This window comes from Myiozetetes cayanensis, unplaced genomic scaffold (genome assembly GCF_022539395.1).
Source record: "Myiozetetes cayanensis isolate MyiCay16 unplaced genomic scaffold, myiCay2020 scf2-11, whole genome shotgun sequence".
NCBI classification, from domain to species: domain Eukaryota; kingdom Metazoa; phylum Chordata; class Aves; order Passeriformes; family Tyrannidae; genus Myiozetetes; species Myiozetetes cayanensis.
This window is the reverse complement of record NW_026087411.1, coordinates 23,198,800-23,222,491: the sequence shown is the minus strand read 5'-3', so window position 1 is coordinate 23,222,491 and position 23,692 is coordinate 23,198,800. Positions and strand designations below refer to the sequence as shown.

The 23,692-nt window shown below is 35.7% G+C and overlaps 1 protein-coding gene across 2 annotated transcripts in view; it reads right to left on the bottom strand.

Annotated features, from left to right (window-relative positions):
• The window catches only part of UBR2 (ubiquitin protein ligase E3 component n-recognin 2), a 57,817-nt gene that overhangs the window by 13,805 nt on the left and 20,320 nt on the right, over positions 1–23,692 (bottom strand). Inside the window, exons 10-34 of one of the 2 annotated variants that reach the window (XM_050316738.1) lie at positions 22,633–22,721; positions 21,861–21,959; positions 19,327–19,490; positions 19,141–19,240; positions 17,986–18,114; positions 17,049–17,232; positions 15,957–16,018; positions 15,050–15,160; positions 13,080–13,145; positions 11,622–11,744; positions 11,217–11,280; positions 10,792–10,916; positions 9,479–9,531; positions 9,122–9,224; positions 8,531–8,579; positions 7,941–8,095; positions 6,496–6,598; positions 5,652–5,761; positions 5,351–5,431; positions 4,387–4,568; positions 3,481–3,680; positions 2,523–2,616; positions 1,010–1,171; positions 565–662; positions 288–360 (exon numbers count right to left, since the gene is read on the bottom strand). In XM_050316738.1, coding sequence (XP_050172695.1) covers positions 288–360; positions 565–662; positions 1,010–1,171; positions 2,523–2,616; positions 3,481–3,680; positions 4,387–4,568; positions 5,351–5,431; positions 5,652–5,761; positions 6,496–6,598; positions 7,941–8,095; positions 8,531–8,579; positions 9,122–9,224; positions 9,479–9,531; positions 10,792–10,916; positions 11,217–11,280; positions 11,622–11,744; positions 13,080–13,145; positions 15,050–15,160; positions 15,957–16,018; positions 17,049–17,232; positions 17,986–18,114; positions 19,141–19,240; positions 19,327–19,490; positions 21,861–21,959; positions 22,633–22,721 — 2,779 coding nt within the window. Of the gene's footprint in view, positions 1–287; positions 361–564; positions 663–1,009; positions 1,172–2,522; positions 2,617–3,480; positions 3,681–4,386; positions 4,569–5,350; positions 5,432–5,651; positions 5,762–6,495; positions 6,599–7,940; positions 8,096–8,530; positions 8,580–9,121; positions 9,225–9,478; positions 9,532–10,791; positions 10,917–11,216; positions 11,281–11,621; positions 11,745–13,079; positions 13,146–15,049; positions 15,161–15,956; positions 16,019–17,048; positions 17,233–17,985; positions 18,115–19,140; positions 19,241–19,326; positions 19,491–21,687; positions 21,787–21,860; positions 21,960–22,632; positions 22,722–23,692 lie in introns of both variants that reach the window. The other variant, XM_050316737.1, reaches the window with a different exon arrangement.

Here is a 23,692-nt window from a genome sequence, read left to right as displayed (position 1 = left end):
ATACAGTTGAAAGCAGTACAAAGCTTAATCTTTATGCCAGAAAAAAAAGTGCAGCATGTTATCTGCACAACCACTCACCACATCTACCTCTTCAAATTCTACTGTATTACTTAGGACTTGTGGGTTGAACTTCAATACCGTCATAATAATATAATTAGTTTTTCTAATTAAAGCAAAATGTATATATTTGCCTTAATTACTGAGACCTAGCACAGAAGTTACATTTTATTTTCCTGTTACCATTTCATGATGAATTTTTAATGATTTATTAAGATGTAAATACATACTTCAGTTTGAAATCTGGTCTAAATCCTTCCGGTAATTGTAGCTGATCCATTTTTTCTGAATGACCAGAATGACCTGTACCAAAAAAAAAGTAGTAAATCACTGATTATTTACCTATACATAATTCTTACATTATAGAAAGGTGAAGAAGCACACCACCAGAAGCTGAACTTCCAAGATGTTCGTGCCACTTACTGTGGTAGAACTGATATGCTCATTTCTTTTCCATGAATAGTATAGCATTTTCACATATAAATATACAGATTTCTTCAGACTTACTTGCAGAGTCTTCATTTCGAAGCAAATGCAGTGCTTTTATTTGCTGGGATACTGTTTTGATCCACTGAGTTAGGTTTGGTTGGCCTGAAAAGTCTAACCTGTCAAAAAAATCCCAACAAACAATTAAAAACAATTTGTATACAGAATTAGTATTTTAGAGGCATTCCATGCTCTTCTGTTTCTCAAAAGGCTCTTTCCCTGCTGCCCGGGTGTTTTCTACATTCAGTTCTTTTTCTGCAGGTCCTATGCTTTCCTGTCCTTTCATGCTCTAAATTCCATAATATACAACAAAGTAAAATCCATAAACCAAAATAAGCAGGCAGGCAACCCATTTGAGTTTATCTAAACAGAAGTTAATAAGCATTCATGAGGGTTTTCTGGGGTGTAGCTTGTTTGGGACCTTATTTTTTTACATTTATTGACGACATTCATAAAGCAAACAGACCTGTTGAACAAAACTCTTGGTGGAGGAAGCAGTGGAATAACAGTGTTGCTTAAGCATTCACAAAGTGGGCAAAGGAATTCACCATTTTCTACATCATAACTTGTGTGTACTCTCAATCTTTGTTGTCTTCGTTGCTCTTTTGCTTGGACTGCATCAAAATACCTTTAGAAAACAGCAAGTCATTAGTGGCAAATTATTAAAACATTACTTTAATGTAAAAATTCAAGAATTCTCAGGAAGACCAGTTCTGCCTTTTCCCAGATATAGGTAAGAGAATTATCTAAAGGAAAAAGCCCTACCCTCTGACTGATAAGGTACTACTAACTGCAGCTATCCCAAGTTTTTGGGTGCCAAAATCCCCTTAAGTGCTTAAGTTCACTTGGCTGTTAAAATCATGTTTAAGACTTTAGCAATTTCCAGAGGAAGAGGTAAAGAGAAGGTTGAAGCATTAAAAGGAAAAAAAAAAAAAAAGGCCTCATTTTTTAGGGAGATGCCATAAGCATTATCTGTAGGCATATTCCATTGCAGGCCACAATGAAAACAGAGCAGCAACTGGAAAAACTGGTGGCTGAATCCCCTATGGAAAAGAAACTGAATTCACTGCTTTGCTAAATGTAACTGCTATTCCAGAAGCTTTGGTGTGGTTTAAACCATGCCAAACAACGACCCCAAAATGATCTGAATACAGGCCTCTAAGGGCAATTCCAGGAGATAATGGATCCCACACAGGACTGTGAGCAGTGATATCAAAGACCACAAATGCAACCAGTGTGTGGTTATAGCCACAGAATCTCTGGGAGCTCCTAATCCTCTTCACACACAAGGCAGAATTTGAAATTAGGCCCTTCAGAAGCCGTGCCAAGGACGGAAGCAAGGGCCTAACTGAAGTCAGAGGATGAACAGTTTGCATTTGTCACATGGCACTGGCCCCACACAGCAAGAAGCATGTTTATACACCTCCAAAAATCAAAGAATAAAAATAACTGGAAAAGGCTTTATTAAAAAGCTAAGAACAATAGATAAAATTGAGTTTATGTTGAAGATGAACTAGGTTGCAGATGGTTCTACTTCAAATTAAACATGCTGGAGGAATCAAGAGTGCAAGAGATGCACTGTCATTTAAAACTCCAGTAGAGAGCAGAAGAAGCAGCAAAAACATGTCTATCAGTGAACTGCAAGAAACTCCCCAAAAATCTGAGCTTAGTGTTCAGATATATGTGCACCACAGGGAATTATGCATTGAGATAAACAAGCAAATGGAATGAAAGCTGCCATGTATGGCTTTGGATTCTTCTTTACCGAGATGAGAGACAGCAAATGAGAACTATTTTGAACATATTTACAGCATTTGATTTCTACTTCTTTATTCCAACAGAAAGCTGTTTTAATCACTTTATGAAATTTCTTTTTACATTTACTACATGGTAGTAATTTTGCCATTAAAATTGGTGCCATTAGGCAATATGATAACATAACATGCTATTTGGACTAAAAACTTAATACAGCCTTTTACCTTTGCCAACAATGAGCGTGCATAATATGTCCACAGCTACCTGTGTGTGTTCCACATGACAGGTCTGGGTGCATGAATAATGGGTCATACTTTTCTGCATTTAAAACAAAACAAAACAACTTTGAAATAAAACATTTATCAAAAGACTTAACTGTAGATTGATGTTACCACAGTCGCATTATTATTTAACTTCGTCACAGAATTGTAACTCATTTGATGAAGCACAAAACACATTACTAATCCACAACAACTTAAAACTATTTAGATAATTTACAAGTATCATGTAATTTTGTTTTGATGTGTGTGTATGCTGGACTTAAGACTTCAAACCAAGCTTTTGGAGGCCTTGGTAAAACCCCCAGGATGTACCTGCAGTTTTGGTGGCTTGATACCATCAAATAGTGAGTCCAAGAACATTAATTTTCAAAGTGAGGACACAAAACAATTCAGTCCAGAGATTTTCTATGTGTTTACACATACAGAATTCAGAGAAGCCTTTCTATCAACATCATTGCTCACTGTGATCTGTTTTACAAAGTACCTAAATCCAAGATTTTTTTATTATCGCTAAGAGGAATTTCAGAGGATATAGCCAAGAGGAAAAAAACATACATCTTGTGCTTTTACAGCATTACATTCAACACCTCCTCTCTCTCTCTAATGTTACAGGCATCATTTAAGAACAAACACTTCTGATTTTAAGGGGTTTTTAACAGTTATAAATAATTTGTCACAAATGAATGGCAGAATCATGTTTTGCAGTGATTTACATTATTTAGAACACACATTTCTACCTCACTAAAAAGATGGGGAGTTTTGCTACTGATTACGAAGAAGCCTTTCACAAACACACAGTTAACATAAGAAGGTTATGTCACTGTCTCAAAGGAACACATGCGTTTGTCACAGTGACTCCCAACATTCTTTAACATTAAAGACACGTATGAACAGTGCTTACCAGGGTCTGGAGTAATTTTGTTTCTATTTTTAGACAACACAGTCGATCGCTGGATAAATGCTGCCAAGACCATAGCCCTGCTGTCCACTTTAACTTCTTGCTCCTCCTGACACAATATACACATAACAACCTGCCTGGGTTCGGCTACTCTAGTTTGCTCTGGTCCCAAGGCTGTGAGTTTTGCATCTGAAATTACAGGGCTAAAATATTCATAGAATATTAGTAAGCAAATGATCTGAAAAACATTCCATTTCAGGTCATGATTTAAATGTGATGAATGAGTTTTCTAGATTTATGATAAATGTTCTCTGACAAAAACCAAATTTGGCATTTATACAACAATTCCTATGTTCTCAGAAATAGCACATACTTTCTGAAAAAAATGCATACCCTCCCAATAGTATAACCCACCCCAGTTTAACACAGAAATAAAATGTGCAGCCCTCCATCATCCCCATCCCTTAAGTGTCTGACATGAATTTTGAAAACACTCTCCACTTCCCCACAGATCATTAGCATACTTCAGTTCATATTTCCAGCTACAATCAGATTTTCTTCCAGATCTTCAACTGACATATAATCAGCTGTTTCCAATTTACTGTGTTCAATAGCATAGTCTCTTTAGTATCATAAATCATTCACTGGGTTATTTTGTACAAAGAATTATTTGCCTGTTTATGTTGAGCACTATGAGGATGCAACAAGAGAGGAATCAATATTTATCCCACCATCTTGACAGAGAAAGGGAGGAAAGCATTCTATTTACCGCTGTGTTTTTGTCTCAAAAACTTATGAATAGTTTTCCAGTCAGACAAAAAAAAAAAAAAAAAGCTTTTTAAAGCAGTAACAATGGGACAATGTGACATTAAAGTTAATGGGGGAAAAATTTAAATGAGATTCCTTTACCTATTTTCATGTACTCCAGAGGTTGAAGTATCTAGCTCATCCAAAGTTTGCTGGAAGAGTTCTTTGTTTTCATTGATGAAGTGCCGTTGCATCTCAGACATCTGAGCCATGATCTTTTCCCTGCGCAATCTGGCAATCTCAGCTTTTCGCTTCCTTTCAGCTTTGTCTTTATCACGTGAACTCTGAAATTGTATTGTCCACTCAGTCATTTTTAAAATCTTGTTGCAACAGGTAAGTTATTTTAGTTACTGCCTGGTGTAACGGACCAACCTCCAAATTTTAGTTACTGCTACATGTAACTTGTACTAACCTCCAAACAATTAAAATCTCATAAAAAGACACAAGAAAAGTCTAGTTATTTTGTGCCCTCTTTTCTTCAGCTCATGTTCAATGCCACGTAGAACTGCAGAGCCAGAAGGGCAACCTCCTCCTCTCAACACTTAACTGTATTTAGTATTTCTCTTCCCTTTAGTCATTCACAAGACAAGAAGATAAGAAAGCGACAGGTCTCATCTCTAGTGTTACTATCCCTCCATACCATCTGTATTCCTAAATGCACTAAGGTGTAGTATCTAGAGTGTCATGTTGAGCTAAACAAATGGGCAGAACTTATCTGGAATAACCTGTACGGCAAAAATACATAGATACCATTTCTTTTAGCAACTTTCCATGGAGTCTGAGATTATGGGAAAAGCAGAAACATTTCGTGCTGTGATAAAAAATACAAACAATTCTAAGGGGTGAACTTGCAAAAGATTTGGAGACTACAACATATAAAACAAAGAAAAATAGTCCAGGAACTCTACCAATAGGCCTTTCAAACAAATGGGTTTGAGCTGTGAGACAGAATTTCAGAAATCATTGATGTTTCCTATCTTTGATTTAGAGCTACAATTAGAAATACAGTTCCTTGCTAGTCACAACCCAGACATGTTCTAAATCAGCTGTTACAGCTTGCTTTTACCTCCTCCATAATATTTCCTTCTGTTTCAGCCACAGGACTTGAAGAAGAGCTTTCTCTTAGCTTTTTAATAGTATTAAAAGTCTGTAAGAAAAGAATACAACATTTAATTTGTTTGTGACATGAGAATATAATTGTGTATACTACAATGCTGGCCACATAACGTGGAATGTTGGATTTCAGAAGAGGAAAAATGTAGCTACAACAAATCACCACGGGAAATTGGGAAATCATCACAATATAATTAGGAAAGTTGCAAAAATCTTATTTCCATATGTTTTGGGGCAATATAGAATACATTTACCTTCAATATCCATCTGATCATGTCCTTGTGCACTTCCAGATGAGGTGCGTTTTGCAGTGTTTCAAGCATAGCTAGTATGCTAGGGGAATTACTGGGTGCCTCTCCTGGTTCTGAGACAAATATTAAAATGATTATACCATTACCTGGCAAATTACTCATTCATTAACATTACAAACAAAAATCACCAGCACTTCTTCAGTAGCTGAAGAATTCCTTCAGCAAACAGGCACAGTACAACTTTTAGTTCCCCCCATTGAAAACATTTTCATGAATAACCTCTAAACCCTGAAAAGTTAGAGGAAATCTCTAAATCCTGAAAGTCTTGCTTATGGACTATATTTTCTCCCAAGAGAAATGCACTGTATGTGCTCCCTTGCTGTTTTCATCCTGAGAGCTGCTATGTAGAACTTCCACTATTTTATTTCCCACTATTTAAGTGGAAGAATCTTAGCAATTTTCATATGTTGACAAAACTAGAGGCTCTAGTCAGAAGATACGAAGGAGAGCCAAAATTAAAAGAACCTAAGAATGTAACTATCATTTCTGCAATTGCATCTAATCCTGTACAGCAATCTTTGTTGAGATGCTCCTTAAAGATATTAAGAATTAAGTTTAGTGGGAACTGTTCAACTTCTGGATTTCTTCTCCAGAAAACACCTTTAGTACTGCCACCATCATAGAATCTACACATATGTAAAGCACATATCTATAGTCAACTTGGTAAAATTTTGATGAATAAACAAATATACTCTTCTGGTAAATGCCGTTTCAGAAGAGTAAAATACGAGATCCTGGCATTTTCAGTTATTTCAGATTTGCTATAAATGTGAAAAGAAAAGCATACTTGATATTTTCTGAGTGAAGGTAAATGTTACAACATTCTCCTCACTGAGATTCTCCAGATGCTGTTTTTCTTCTTGTAGAGCCATTCCAATTAAATGCAAAACCTAGGTAAGAATTATGAACTTTAGTTCTTTCCTTAAATAACTCATATAATTTAGCTATATAGTTTGGGTAATTAATTGAGAGACAGGGAAATCATACCATACAATTATATAATATGAATATATTTGCAGTTATTTCTATATACAGAATTCTAAAGCTACATTACACAGCAGCAATAGTGTTTGGAACTCTGGCACATAAAACCCACACTGTACTACTTATATCTTTCTGTTTGCTGTCCTTACTAGTGAGTGAGAAGTCAGTGTTTCTTAGCTCTCTCCCTGGCAATGGCTTGTTATTATCTCAAGTCTAGGGACAATGCACACTTTTTACCCTTCTAACATACAAAATTTAACTGACAAAAAATTAAAGATTTTAAACAGAATTCTCTCTAGAAACACATTTTAAAATAACACTGATTTTCATGTCAGTGAAAAGCTGCAAATCCCCTTGCACTTAAAGAATGAAATTTCCCTATTTAGCACTATAATTGTCTGAATGGCATTTTAAAGCTGAAATACTCCAATCTTGGTGATGAATTCTGTCATGCTGAGTCAGCCATTTTGCAACCCTGTGCAAATTGGCAGGATGCTCTAGACATAAAGCATTACTGAATGCCTGGAATCAACATGGAAATCCACATAAGGAAAGGATAATCACCCGAAACTTTGTAACAGAACTGGAATACAACAGTCTAAGCATCTACAGAAAAACTGGTAAAACCTGATGAGAGTCTTGAAGTTTTTAAAATTTAATTATCCAGTCAATTTTTCCTCAGTCTATCACATCTATTTAACAAGGTCTCCTTAGATATGGGCCACTTCCTCTTGCAAATGTCTTACATCAACTTGTGCATGATCTTTCAAGACAAGAGTAGTTGACTTGGGGAAAATAAGTTAAGTTTCCCAAAGCTGATGCATTTTCAAGTTAGAAAACTCTTCTGTGCACTTCCATGATTTTTTTTGAAGTGATGTAGCTTAAACTGAAAACAAGCAAGTGAACATCAAGAAAAAAATTGTCTATTTAATATGCAATAACTCAGATTAACTGGTTCTCTACCACAATAAACACTATTTCAACTGATTCAAGCAGAATTCTTTCCTCTTTTGTGCATCCCATTAGAAATTTACCTGGGTCTTCTATTCACTTTTAAAAATATATTGCTTTGGAGGCAGAAGGGTTTCCCTAGTTTTGTATATCAGCAAACACCATTTATTTCTCATTCAGAGAATATTCTATTTCAGATACCAAGTAAACAACTTTTATCCATAAAACCACGTTAAAATGCTAAAATAAATATTCCTTCATTAGCATAAGTATTATTTTAAATAAAAAAACCCATACCCGTTGCAGCATGGACTCTGACCAGGCATAGCCATTGTGTTCTACTGCCCACTGCAGTATAGTTCCCATAATGCACAGCATCACATCAGACTGCAGAATATTAACCAGACTGGCAAAAAGTGGGCAGAAAGGAGGAAGAGCTGGCGGTGGAAGTGCTGAAAGGGAAATTGGTGTGTTTGACATTTCTCCAAGATTTGCAACGCCCATATAAAATGTCTGACTGAACAGCTTAACCAAAAGCAGGGGAACTAGTAGGAACTAGATGATCTTTAAGGTTCCTTCCAACCCAAACCATTCTGTGATCCTAAGGCAGAACTCAATTGCTTGATAAACAGTATTACTGATAACAGGCTGTAACATTCAATGTGGCTTACATGTAACAGAAAAGCCAAAGGAATAAGCTCTCCAGAAGGCAGGTTCCATGACAGATCAGATCCCTGTCTATAGCCAGGGAGACATAAGGGAAATTCCTACATTTTCAACCAATTTCTACTCTAGCCCAGGAACAGGTTGTTAGTCTTGAGTGTCAGGGCGATACACAGCTCAATATGTGATTCCTTCTTCTACCATCTCCTCTCAAAAAGAAATACCTGTATCTTCTCTGTTCTGTCTTTTCAGCTTTCTTTGTGCTTCCTCTGCCTGAAATAGAACAATGCCAGCATTACTCAAAACCTGTACAAATATAAAACTAATAAAAAAAGCATTCATGCTTTACACCATTGTTACTGTTTTTCCCCCTTTTTACCGGCCTTAAATAAACATGAAAGCTTTCACGTCTTTTCAATTTATGTTCTATTTGTAAAGTAGGGCACACAACTTCAAAATTAATCTTTCATCCTGAGCCAGCCTGAACTCTTTTTCTAGCATAAGACTGTAAGACAATTCTGAGCTAAAGTGGCAATTTCCATAAAGCTAAGGGAAAATACAGATTGTTTTAAATACTTTCAGTAACGTAAGATGTAAGAGAAGCCACAGACAAGCTCCTGAAGGCCCACTGATTTCAATAGCTCTGTAGAGGGCACAGGATCCAATGGCACAGCAATCACTGCAAAATCTTGGGCAAATTTTGTTAACATTCTCAAATATCTAGCTCATAACACTTCTTCCCAGAACTAAATTTTGGGAAAAGGCAAACAAAAAAAGACACAAAATAAACCCTAGAAAATTAAATTACTAGTTACCTTTGATTGCTCTGCCCTCGAAAAGTGATAAAAATACAGATTGAAGTTCTTGGCACATTCTGGTTTTAACTCATACAGCCCTCTGCCTGTTAATCCCGGTTTCCTACAAAAACAATCAAACAAAACACCTTATGCCCATTGGTTATTAACATCTGAGAATAAACAGTTAAGTAGAACAGCTAAAAACCACTGCTCAATAGGCATTCTAGAAATCAAGTAACAGTATAAAGAATCCTGCATGTGAGTAAAGCCATGAGAAATTGTCTCGACCCAGCCCTCTTTCTTTTATTCTCTCATTTTCACTAATTTAGCCGTTCCATTTCTAAAGCTGAAATATTAGAATAGAGGGAAACATACTTGAAACATGCCACTTCTTCAATCACACTTTCCATTCCCGTCTCTCTGTTCTCCTACAATTGAGTGAAAAGGCAAGACAGTGTGTTACTGCAGTTCTTGGATTAAACACGTTCAAATATGATATGATACTACAGTAAGCATGCAAAATGAATGTAGCGCAAAGTCATTTTACTGGCACCCAAGAGAACACTAAAGCAACACATAACATGAAAATACATTCAGGAATACCATCTCTGCATCTACATTTTTAACAAATCATGCCATTCCAAGTGCTTAATTTTTATTGTTTTTCCCTGTCATAATGAACTTGGATGTAACAGTAGCAAAAGAAAACCTGAAGCTTGCATACTGAGTTTATGTTTGGAATACACAGTCAATATTTCTGGTTTCTAGGTCTTTAAATTGAAATAAATCTAGGAAAGCTAAAAAAAACAAGTTACTGAAAAATGGTAAAACTACCACAAAAGGTAGCAGGAGACATTAGCTCAAATACTACTCAAAAACCTACTTCATACACAAATTGCCTTTTAATATTCCCATCCCCTTCCTGCACTAAGAATTCATAGCAGTTAACGTGCCAGGGAAAAAGTATTTATGACTGACAAAACAGTTTGGAACTCTAACTAAAATCCCAGTTTGCTCTTTCATCCAACCTTAAAATTATTCTTAAATAAATTTAAAACTTGACTTTTCAAATTCTTTTAAGATATTAGAACAAAAAAAAGTATTTCAGAACCTATCTGAACAGTTAAATAAACTATTGAATTCTGTCTTCAGAAATCATGTTTAAAAGATTGCTTCAAAAATATTAAAAAGAAAAGGAAGCTTTGCTATCCTACAGATGTACTCCTAATAGAATTCACATAAATGCTTCTGTTCATGCAAATGAACCATTTACATTACAGGAGTCGTAATGCTGTGGCTGATTCAATGTCTTTTCATTTACTGTAAGGCATTAAAATATAACAGCTTATATTTTTGGATAGTTCTTACAACCCACTCCCATACATCTAAGCAGCCTGCAGAGACAGCCCGCCAGATGGCCTGATAAGGAACAGTATTAAAAAGAGAAAGGAGTCGAAGAAGCTTTCAGGTTCCTGCCTCTTTCATATGTTGTTCCTTCTTTATCTCTTTCCTACCCTCTCCATGAGAATTATTACTCTGTACTCATGCTAACCTTGCTCTGAGCATAATCAAGCTGCTCCCATTCCATCCATTCCACATTAAGTGAAATGAACTTGCATAAGAAAAATTTTCAGCAATCAGCCTTAAAAAGCGAAAGTTGCTTCCCTCCTCCAGGCCAAGTTACTTACATCTTCAGGTAATGCTTTTACCAATTCACTGTGAGCCATTGGCCTGATGCTCAGCTGATGGATGATCTCTCGTTTGATTTCATCTGTTGCATTTACCTGTCCTATTCCTGGACTGAATCTTTCACCTGTAGAAATAAAACATAATTTTATTTTTTTTTTAGGATTTTAAATACTCCTTTCTCTTCTTCCTTAAGTTAAAGCTGGAAAATAAGCCACCTTCTGTGAAATCTTGTGTTCACACACTAGAGTTCAAAAATTCATTACACTAATCTAAGCTAGTTTTGAGGCTTTTCTCCTATGAAAGAAGTCAGAACTACATGAAGTTCACAACAGAACTGAACTTGAGATGGAAATGAATAATGTTCATTCCAAACCATTAAAGAGACTTAAATTTTTAAAATTAATTAAATACATTCTGAACTTACCAACAATCATTATAATGAGGTATAGCATCTCTTCTATAAGAGTATTATTTTGCTGAACAACATCCTGAAACAATCAAAAAAAGAATTTACAATTTTCAATTAAAAGAATTATTCCATATACTGAAAATACTTTTTCAGTGATTCAAAACATTGCTTGTTTTCACCCTTAGCATTTCCAAATTAAGCTATGCTCAACTGCAATTACAAGTGCAAAAATTATGCAACACTTTCTGACCAGTTTGACAGGTAAAAATATTTACGCGTGTTTCAAACTTGACAAACGGAATCAAAATAGGATAGGTTTTGCTTTTTTATCAAGAAATAGCTCAGTCTCAGTACAACAGCATCTGATACACTTTGAAAAACAAAATTGCAGATTTTCTATTGCAGTAGTACATAAAATACCTTGTTAGTATTTTCTGAGCTAAATCTTTTGCCATAGTCCGGAGTACTAAATATCTGATAAAGTTCAAAGCGACTCAGCATTATCATCAAGAAGTGATTTGGATCCATCATAGACACACCTGTCTGTTAAAAGAAAAGAAGATTATAACCAGAAATTAGACTGCGTTGTTATTATAGCATGTTTATATATTTCCGTATGATGTTCACAGTATATTCTTTATGAAAGTCATTCCTCTTCCAATCCTGGGAATGAAGACTTAACTACTTAAATTTACTCTCTTAGGACTCCAAAATGAGAAGTGTCAGCACACTTGACAAGCCAAATCCTGTGTTTTATCAAAACTAATGCCATTTTAAAGGCATCATGTAAAATACTGAGGATTATTCCTTCTATCTGAAAGAGTCTAAATAAAATTCAGTAAAAGACTTGTTTGGTTGGTTTTGTCTCTCCAATCTTGTTCCTGCTGGCTCAACTCAAGGCATAATATCACTTAGTACATAGCACTCAAGATTTTAAAAATTAATTCCAATCCTCAAAAGAATGGTTGAAGATTTTAGAGTGAAACTTCTCAAACCTTCTTGGAAAGAAAAATATTAATGTTTTACTGCAGCACGAACATTATTTTCCGTTTCTGAAAACTACTGGCTAAAGTTTTTTTTGTTTACTAAACAGGATATCTAATTATAAAAATTTGCTGTTAGTTCACTGTTGGTAATGGGACTATCTTTATGACAGAATAATTTCCAACAAAGTTAAGGATATCTATCCAAACAGGCAGCTGCAGATGATCATAAAAAATTAGTGGCAGATCAAGCCTCACAGGAATATGTCTGAAAGCAGAAGTAACTTGGGGCATATGTACCCTGTTGGGTATTGCTAACTCTAGGTAAGATTTGAGGGACTTTCTGAGAAAACATTTTGCTATGCAGGTGAACTATGTGCCCCGAGCTGCAAATGTTAGCTTACATTGCTCAGTGTAGAAATACTGAATCTGTGTCAGAGCTAAACAGACTGCCAGATTTGCAAAATCTCTTCTGAAGGAAAAAAATAAATCACAGGGGTTTCACTTTCTGCCCAGTATTTTAAATGCCAACTTTGAAGAGGGGGAGAAGAGCCAGCGCATACACTGAGTACATTACTGAAGACATGCAGACTCACATAACTGCTACTACAGCACAACCCATTAGTTAAAATATTACATTATTGAAGAAGTAGCATTATATGTGCATTACATAGAAAATTCTGCACTTTCCAAAGTATAGTTAGAAAACAAGGACTACAACAACAGTTATTTCCTTTATCCCATAACTATAAAGATACAATAAGAAAATTGAAGCCTTTACACAAAAAATTGACTTCTTTCCTTGTCATTGAAGGGTTCTGATGGAGCTAATAACAAACACACACACATATCCTGAAAATGCTTGATAAAAATGCAAACTGGTATATGTGATTACCTGAAGCATTACTATGTCCTTGTCAAACATCTCCCTCCTGCACTTCACATTATGATAGTAATAAATCTGAAAAAAAAAAACCAACCAAACAACCAAATACCACAATCATTAATAAAGATCATATTTAATCTAAAATTATTTTAATTCTGGAAAAAATTAACTTTGCTATACAGTGTCAGCAAACAAAAAAATGAACCTGTGATTTGAAAAAATTATACAATTGTATCTGTATGCAAAAAGTTTTTTTATATAGCACAAAATAGTTGCTAGTTGCATTGTATTGATCTAATGTCTGGACTGCATAAACTTAGAAGGAAAATATTTTTGACCTCGTTGGCTTATGTATTAATATATCTATTTGCTTAGCAATTCACTGTTCGAAATTCACATGAGAGAAAGCCCTTGCAGTTAAAGAAAAGTTTTTTCTTCATTCCATGAATTGCTCTTCGATTATTTGAGATACAATCTTTCAAGAATTGCCAGTGTCAGCAAAATGTTAATATTGTGATGGAACTAGACTTAACCCAAACCATCCTGAGAATGAACTCAACACTACTGTGCCAAGCAGCAGCAACACTGCAAACACTGCATGGCACTGAAATGTGGGAAAGTTTGGTTCTACCACAATTAAGGAAAAATTAACAGGGCTGACAAGTTTCTGCCTAGGACCAGGAGCAATCTTCAGCATGCCAATCTTTCCACTAGGAACACACCATTTCTCACCAGAACTACATGGAAGACAACTAGGCGTGTCTTCCCTTTCTTCCCCACCCTAATAATCCACACAAAGACATGCCCATTCCTATTGTCTGGCAAAATATGCAAATGAAGCTGGCTGAACATGAGCTCTCATAGCCACAGGAAAGAGGAAGGACTTGCTGACTTTGGGAACTTTATTAGCTAAACTAGACCAGGTTCTTAACTTCAAGATACTGACAACCAGGGGAAATTAACAGAGACTTATTTCACCACCAAAAGCTACGCTGAAATTCCAGATTTGATGTGTGTCTTGAGCAATATGGGCAATGCCATAATTTTACATAACTAGAGTTCTTTTTGCTTTAATAATGACAATAAAGGACATCACCTTATAATGATCCTTTAAGAGTCAAGAAGTGTCAAGAATACAATATGTTTGAACAGCTTAATTGCAGTGCATGTGTACTAGGAGATTGAATTATCTAATGAATATGAGGGCTGGTGGGACTGAAAGGATTTTCTTGCAAATAAATCAGGTTAACACCTCCCAGGAATTAAATCCTGTTCTTGTTATAATCTATGTCTTGCTAAGAAAATCACTTTAGATGATCACCCTAGTGGGTGGTACTGACACCACAGTACCCATTTTATAGTTGTCATGCTTGACACATCTAATTCATACAAACACAGAGCACATAAGTTTAGAGATGAAAGGAGCTAGTTTCCAGAAGTATGAAATAAACATGAGAACTAAAAGCCGAAACCCACTCAGTTCTACACCCGTTCTAATGCTTCAGTGGGGTCTTTGGATTTCAAATTACTTTATAAATATAAACAGCCATAATATCTTAATGCTGCAGATTTTTATATCTGAGACACTTTAACATGGAGGTGATGAATGCATTACTGAAGATGCACAGATCTAATTCTGCACTTAATACTGCTTTTGGACAGTATACTATAAAAAGTCTAAGAGTCATTAACTGCATTATACTAAAACTTCTTTATATGCAGAGCACTAAGGTCACTGAGCCCTGTAGCAGCCCTGAAACAAAAAAGTGACTTCTGACTGAAGAAAACCAAAGACCAGATTAAAAGCACATATATTCAAATGATGTGAGCGTTGATACAAACACCCACCTCACACTGCCGTAAGATTTTCATAAGTAAAATTTCAAATCAATACAGAAAGGGAAGGTTTTGAGGTTTGAAATTATTCTGGGGGAGTCACCAGAAAACAGCGATTCTGCAGGTACTATGTACACACTCACCTGATTAACAAGAGAGAACCCGTTCCTTCTCCACATCCCTGCATGCACTTGGGCACACAGAACTAGGCACCGTAGAGGATGTTCTATTAACATAGGCGGGCTGAGTTCACTCTGCATTAAGAAAATGCAATATTTTGATATATACGGAGAAAATAAAAGAAAAGGGGACTGAAATGAAGGAGGATGGTATTTGTGATCATTAAGGTATTTTGGCAATACAAAAGAGAAGCAAATCCAACACCAAAATTTGATGAGTCTATTCACAATCTATCCAATCAAATGTTACCCTTACATTCTCTTTGCTTCACAAAAGTACTGCAAAAAGGCTTTAGTTTATTCCTAAAGACAGCAGGTTTCATATTTTAAAACATCAACACTGTCAATTTAATAATATTGGAATTTAATTTCTTTCATTCAAAGGTTAAATACTACTTCTTTCAAAAGACACTGAGATTCTTCTCCCAGTTGAGTTTCATCCTCTTTTATCCTACTTTTTTTAACTTCCACTAAAGAAACACCATATCAGTAAGAACATGTGGGAAGCAAGAAACAGTTGGGGAAGAAAATTCGAACACAGGACAAGGAGAAGGAATCAGATACTGCCTAAAGTTCCTATAAACAGTTTCTACTACAAAAAAAAAGAAAGGTTATGCATGAAGAACAAAATATAAGCCTTAAACCTGAATCTTAGTTACTTAAGAAAGCAACACTGATTGCCTATGCTCCAGTCATGAATATCTATCACCATTAATCTTTTAAGAGACAATTTCATCTGCTAAAGATAATCTGAGTAGAATTCATGGTAAAAAGGTCCTTTGTTTTATTTAATTATATCCTACATTTACATGACCAATTTCACATTCAGTATTAATTATATTTAATGAATATGTTACATTTAATTACATACCAGGGGTAGCAGCTCTGGAAACTTATATGCCACTTCAGTTTTACTGAGCAGAACATGCAAACCTACATAAATACATGGGGGAAAAAAACATACAGAATATTATACACAGTATTTTATATAATTCAAATAGGAAAAAAAAAGGTCACCTAATTTACTCTCAGACCATTTTCTGGACACAGTTACAAGCCTGCAGACTTATCACCCTGGAGCCACACAGTTATTTCCTGAAGAAACATGTTAAAAGCATGCACTTCGAGAGAACTAAAATTTTCACATTGAATCTGTATAAAACTTGCAGTACAAGTAAGATTTTTGCCTTTCTTTTGGTTCTGTCATATCCCCTCAGTCAAGAGTCCTGGGTCTATCAGGACAATCAACAACAGATACTTCATCCTTTTTACCAGTTCTTAGATAAAAACCTCATAAAATACCTCAGGAATTAGTATGTGGCTACTACAAAATACATGAGGATTTTCTGGTTTTCTTTGTTTTAAAGTTACAAGGACTTGGCTCAAAGATTCAAATATTCAAAGTTATTTGGTCCCGAGGTGCATGGCATTTTACCTATTTCACTTCATTACTTGTGAATTTTGTTGTATCATATGGCTTTCTGATTCTGTAACTAAAATTCACAAAGTGTTTTTCAACACAACTGTTGAACAAGATAGGCACAATATAAAGAGAAAAGCATAGTTTAATTTTCTGGTGACACATCTGCTTGATAAATCTGTTCTCTAACAGAACACTGATTAGTCTATTCATTCTGACAGCCAAATGTATTCCAAAAGAGTCAACCACAGTCCATATTTTGTTGCAGTTCTTTTGCATCACTCAAGTGGCAAAAGCAGCAGTAGCTGCCTACAGTACAAATCCAGAGGCATAAGACAATCTCCACCAGGCCTGAAACGGTAACAAGTCCTCCAGTCGTTGGGAACATTTGGCCTAGAGGCTACCAAACAGTTAGAAAATGGCCAAAATGCAGCCTATTCAGGCCTTAAGCAACAGTCGTGCAGTTCTTCATGTACACACAAATACAAATCACATTTATACAATGTTTTTCACCTCCTGAAATATTTTTAAAGTAGTTCATACCTGCAAGTAAACGAGAAACTGGGAGATGAATGCTAACTTTTTCCTGAGAAACGCAGTATCTGATAGTCTCAACTGAATGTCCACACATACTGAGAACAATAGGCTGTTCTCCGTCAGTAAACCCACTATGACACTGCATCAGCACAGTCAGGCATTTCTTGTAAGCTTCAATCAACACTTTTTCCTAAAAGAAGGATTGCAGTTTACAGAGATTATGAAAAAAACAGAGCTCCGACAAATAATACAGCCGACGTAAAAAAAGACTGAAGGGCTGGCGGTTTTTACCTTTAACAACAGTCCTGCAAAATTAAGATAAGGATTCCAACAAAAGAGCCAAATTAAGGAGGGCACAGATTGCAAAACTCATACTGGTATGCCTGATTAAAAAAATACCCACTAGTATGTTGTTTGGGTTCTGGTAACTTTCTGATCAATGATAATGCCAGGCTAATAAAATCTGAACATTAAATAACAGTAAGAGATTAAAGCCAGTCTGAATGCTCAAATACTCTAGGATCACTTACTCCACAGCTGTATTTTACAACGCTCAAGTTCTGTACTCCTAAAACTTGGAACACTTATGGAGTAGACACATCATCTGTGATCTGCAGTATGTGGTAGACCCAGGGTCTCCTCCTCTATTCCCTCTTCTCTCATAATTATAACCTGATATTGTTGTGATGATCACAACTATCAGATGTGTGACAAAACTCTCTGCAATATTTTGTAAAAGGTTTAACCACATTGTCATGAATTGGTCAGTACAAGCCATAAGAGATGTGCTTAAATACAGAAAAGGTATTTAAGAGAATATCACTCACTCAGAGAAGATTTTCTTGGCTTATGGTGAATTTATGTGTTCAGCTCAATTGTTACATGTATTAACATTTGAGTTTTATCCCCCTTCACATAGAAAAACAATTCAGAAGGAACTTACATCTAATGCACACCAGTCCTGCATCATTGAAATAACAAGTGTTAATTTCATCTGCAATGTAAAGGCTGCTTCCCACTCTGGTTCCATTTCAATGTGTTGTCCTACTTGACGAGTTATTGGATCCATACCCTAAACCAAAAAGAATTATGCATCTCAGCAATGTATCGCTGAAATATGTTGACAAAATTAGCATGAGTGTGAGACAATGGTTAGCTACCCTTATGAGCATATTGTTGCTGCAACAGGTAAAAAGAAACTTGACACCATCTGAAAGGGAATGAAACATAGCAAACTAATAACAAGACAATTAAATGGGATTTGGGAAAGTAGAATACTATATCAAGAAAGGTTTTGGATATGAGTTGTATTTTTTATTAACAAATGCAGAGATTTCAGTATTATGAGCAGTCCAACAACGTTTGCATACATAAAATATCTTATATACACATTCTGGCTTCTGAATACACTTTCTAGAGTTGTGCTATTACATACAGTTATGTACTAATTAAATTCTGGGTACTACAGTACCTAATCAGCTCTTAGCATAAGAAGAAAAAAAACCAACATTATCTGAGGATTACAAAATTTTCAAGTGACTATCAAAAAACGAGTAATGAAAGCTAAGTACTGAGAAAGGTATGCTACTGGAGTACTGAAAAACAAGAGTTATTCTGACTTACACCTCACTGATCACACAGCCAATTTGCCCTTGTAAAAGCTGCACTGTTTTTAAAATGCTCCTCTTAAGATAAGTACATGAAAAGGCTGTGGAAAAAAAACACAGTGAAGAGGTCTGTTTGTGTGTCTTGAACTCTTGAACAATATATTCCTCAATACACAAGGAGCAACTCTGCTGACACTTAAGATGGTCCAGATTTTGCTCACACAATTAAATGATTTGTCTGCCTCTACAACTTTAAAATACAAATTACACTTCTTTTTGAACTGCTCTTTCACTTTATTGCCCTCTACCACAAACTGAATTTTAAAAAGTGAGGTAGATGTTATGTTTCAGGAAAACTTAATGACTCCAAAAGTAATACTGTACTGAAGTTATAAAATGAGAAGTATATTAAATTTCTTCCATTTTTACATCATGATAGCTAACTTCCTGCTTTCATCTTGCAAAATTTTGTAATTCACAGATTTACATACCTGCATACATTTGAGTAATTCTAAGAAGGCATCAAAACCCTCCAGGAACTTGCGTCTCAAGTCATCTGACCACTCAGTTGGTTTACTTATTAACACATACCTGGATAGACGAGTAAGATGCAAGTATTAATTTTCAATTTTTTTTAAACTCCATTTATCAAATCAGCACATAGTTAATGTACTTACTTGAGATCCAAAATAAGGCTCTGAACACGTCTGAATTTGAAAGCCTGCAGAGCAGTGTAACGTTCAAACTGAAACCTGCCTTGGATGTCACGGTGCCTTAAGTGGTCCATGAAAGTTTTGATGATAGTGGTCATGAGATTTTCTTCTGTTATTAGCATTCGAGCCTATGCCAAAGTACATTGAAATTTGCTGTAATTAACAGACACAGCTAACAAGATTTTCACACTGCACCATGAAGTTTATAAAATACATTTTTATTCAGTATAGTTATAGCAATAAAACCAGAACATTTAAAGGCAATCTTTTCAGAGAATCACAGAAGGAAAAGAAAAAGTAAGCTAGCCAAAAATTATCAGAATCGAGGTCTCTTTTTTCAGACCCCTTCTATATAGAAGTTTGTCTATGGAAAGGCTCCTGTTAACCCATATAATTACGACACATGTTATTATGTGTCTTATAATTAACTGGTATCTCCCTTTAAGTATGTGTTGTGTCCTCTCATATAATTTAAGTATGAGCCCTTTAGGGGAGGGACAGTTCTTCTGCCTTCTGTTTACAAACTGTCAAGAGCTGTGGTGAACAGAGCATCTTCTGAACTGCTAAGGAACTGTACAGTGCAATTTCCACATGGAAATTACATGAAATTACTTGTAATTCCCCTCAGGGGCTACTGCATATTTCCATGTGTTGTATGAAACAAATCAACGGGAAAAGTCTGATGAAGATTGTCTTCCACACCCAGCCTAACCTAACCCAACTCCACAACAAAGGAGGGGGCACTAAGTAGGCACTGCCTGTTCCTACTTGTGAACACTTCCAGAACTCGCCCATTGTGTTGGTTCTCCAGGTTAAATGGGGTGAGCCTTACAGTTCTTGGATCTGGCTGGTAGCTTGTAGAAAACTGGCCACTTTGTTCTACCCCAGTGACACTGCGGTTCTTGACTAGAGCTTCTGGATTCTACAGTTCCTAACAATACTTGGAAATAGTTTCTAAAATGCTACTGCAGGGGGGGAAAAAAAAGTCATCACCAACATAGCTGCCCATCCACCCTCAAGCCAAAAAACCTCAGTTAAAGTACTAAGACCATTTTGAAAATGTTACTGGAGGGCAGTGAGGTGGTTTACATTCTTCAGCTTACTTATTTAAGAATGAATGGCTCTAAATATACAAAAATAATGCTTAATTCATATGATAGGAACTTATCATAATTACTTTCATTTCATCAGTCTATTCTATCATTCTGCAAGAGTCAAAAACCATGCTTGCTTTTAAAATAGAACTCATGTAAAAGGGACACTGCAATCATTCTGCTTCAGAAAATGTTTGAAACTACTTTTTAAAAAAACATGTATTGATTCACATACTGTACCACCCCATCTGCCAAAGGAAAAAATACCACCACAACCATTTGAATAATACTATTTTGTTAAGTCTAAGTCTGAATAACTCTTACCGAAAGCATCAACATTAGAAGAGGCAAAGTATTATTGCCCTGAACAATGGGAACAAAATCCCGAGGTCCTGTTGAATTCCCAGGAATAATATCTGCCACTAGGAAACTGAAGAACAACTTTTCTCAGTATTGTGACTGCCATGCTACTATTGAATTTTAGAGCTCAATTAAGCGGATTAAATTTGGGAGGATTCAGAAGCATTGACTTTTTAAACAATTCTGGGTATGAAAATCAGGTTTTTATTTCCAGTACAGCTCCACAGTTTGTCTAATTCATAATACAAGCAAAGACAGACTTATTTGGAGACTGGAGCAAAAAAAAAAAAAAAGCTTCCCAAACAAGCATAAGCTGGTGAAAGACCAGCAGAGCCAGGAGAAGTCACAGTGCTTGAAGCACTGCAACAGAAATTACCTGGAAACCTGAAAGAAAGCATTGTCTGAGTCACAAAGTACCAAAGCAAGTAGGGAATATTATGAGACAATTCTTTCTTGCACTTGTGTCGACTGGAAAACAAAGTGGATCATTTATAAAACTGCATCAGAATAGTGCTCTGAAACCATGATATGCAAACCACAGTATAGATTTCTACAAACAGTAACTGCGGCTCAGTAGGATGAGGAATTTAAATGTTATGTGTGTTTGTTTCTAAATAAATATGAAATTACCTTTCTAAAAAAACCTAAAATGTAAAAAGAAAAACTGAAAACGCCCAGCTGTCTCTGGGAAGCTAGACTCCAACTTTGCAATGCTGAATGCTTTAACTTCTAAACCCATAGCAATGTATGTAAACAGTCTAACTGCTCTGCATTTCCATAGTAACATTAAAGAAATCTGAAGCCTTGATTTATGAAACTTGAGTGGCTTTTAACAAATAAAGATTTCCTTTTTTGGTCTTTTAGTACTTACAAGAGAAGGCACTGTGAATATCTGTATCGAGAGGTCAGCAATTGAGAACTCTCTGTCGTGGTCATCTTTCATAAAATCACTCTGCAATCGCTCATAGTTCTATTAAGAAGGAGGCAAAAAAAGGCAAGGAGTGCCAACTATCAGTTTTTAAAAGAAAGACAGGCACTACTCACCAGAGTAGGTACAGTGAAGAGTTGGACAGACAGAGCAGCCACCGATACTGCCCGTTCGTGATCATCCTCCATATAATCTCTCTGCAACTGCCGGTAATTCTAAACAACAAGGGGAGATTCACCTCTAATCCACACTGACCTGATTTTTTAATTTAAATGTCTGCTCTGGGAAACTTTAATGCCATGATAAAGGGAAGAGTAGCTCTTAAGGATTATTATATGGATATTCTGTACAAAGAATATGACAACTTAATCTGCTCACATGTGAGATCTACTCACTCTCATTTTCACAATAAAGGTTAACATTTTATTTTCTGTTCAAAAAACTTATTTGTCTGCAGCAGAGTGAGCAGAATTTTGCAGTGCTGATTTAAAACATTTCAAATACTAGTTACTGCAGAAATACTCATCAGCATAACTAAATTTAAGCACTGTTTCTGAGCAGTGCTGTAACAGCTTACACCTCAAAAATAAGACGTGATTAGCTCTTAAGAAGTGATAGCCTGCACAGTTGATGGTGAAGACAAAAACATCTGAACTGCTTTAGTTCTGGAAAGTCTGAAAGTCCATTTCCTTCCCAGGAGATCAGATGCCATTATAACTAATATTTCGAAGATTAAACTAAAGTTGTCAGCATTTCATTTCAACTTCTCACTTGCAAAAAAAGGTAAAAAAATCGGGTAACGGTTTGTTTGAAGTACTGTATGCTAACTAAACTCTCTTCACTGGACGGTTTAGGTATTTAATGGCTCTTTGTAAGAAAGATACTTACTCTTGCAAAACGGATAGCGAAAAGTTTCTTGTACTTCAAATCCATAAGTAGACTGCTCATGAATAACTGGTGATACACATTTCTAGCTCCTGTCAAGAAAAATGAAAAAAATATTGCATGTTACTCTATTCTATCAACACATTATGGAAACATTTAGAAAAGTAAGCATCTACAGAATGAGGCAAGTATTCATTTCAGAGTAGAAGCTGCTTTGATTAAGTCTGTCAGGTGGTAGCAAAGGATGAAGAACACATAAACCAAAATTCTTCAAGAGGCATTATTTATTACTCCTGTATAAGATAACACTGTTGAATGGGAACATAAATCTTCAAATATAAGGGAAGTCAGCAAAACAAGAACAGAACTCTGTTCCTCTCCAGGATAAACAGTGGATTTGGATGGCCCAGGGAAAAGAAGAGCACATTATTATGAGAAGTGTTCAAAAAATTTTCCTAGTTGTGAACATCTCCATAAAATAATCAGCTTATCTGTCTCTGAATTTCCAGTTTGTCTGAACAGAATCCCAGAAAATATTATCAATACGAACATGATTTGTCTGTATGTAGCTTGGACACAAATGCACATGTGCAATCTTTGTAGGTCATTTTTAAGTCTAAAGCTATTACACTATTTCCTTCATGCTGAGTAATTATGGAATACAAGAAAAAGTATAGAAATACTGATGTTGAAATATAAACACAAAAGTTACTCCTTCTTCCATGAAAGACAATATCCTAACAAAATCTGTGTTTAAAATGCTGTAATGCTCCACAAAAGCAGTACCTTTCAACTCACAAAATCTGCAGTGTCAGGCATTCATTCTCAAGACAAAGGGCTTAGAGAAACAAAACCTAAAATAATCATTTTCTCCATACTACATACACTATTCACTTTACTTTTTACTTATTTTATTGCTACTCCAAGAAGCTCCCGAGACAGACATATTGCATCACTCTCTACCTTCTCTGTGCTTCTCTTTCTTACACCTGGCCTTATATGCCCTTTCAGGATATCAAAACAGACACAGAATCCACGAGGAGAAAGATTTTAACTACCATTC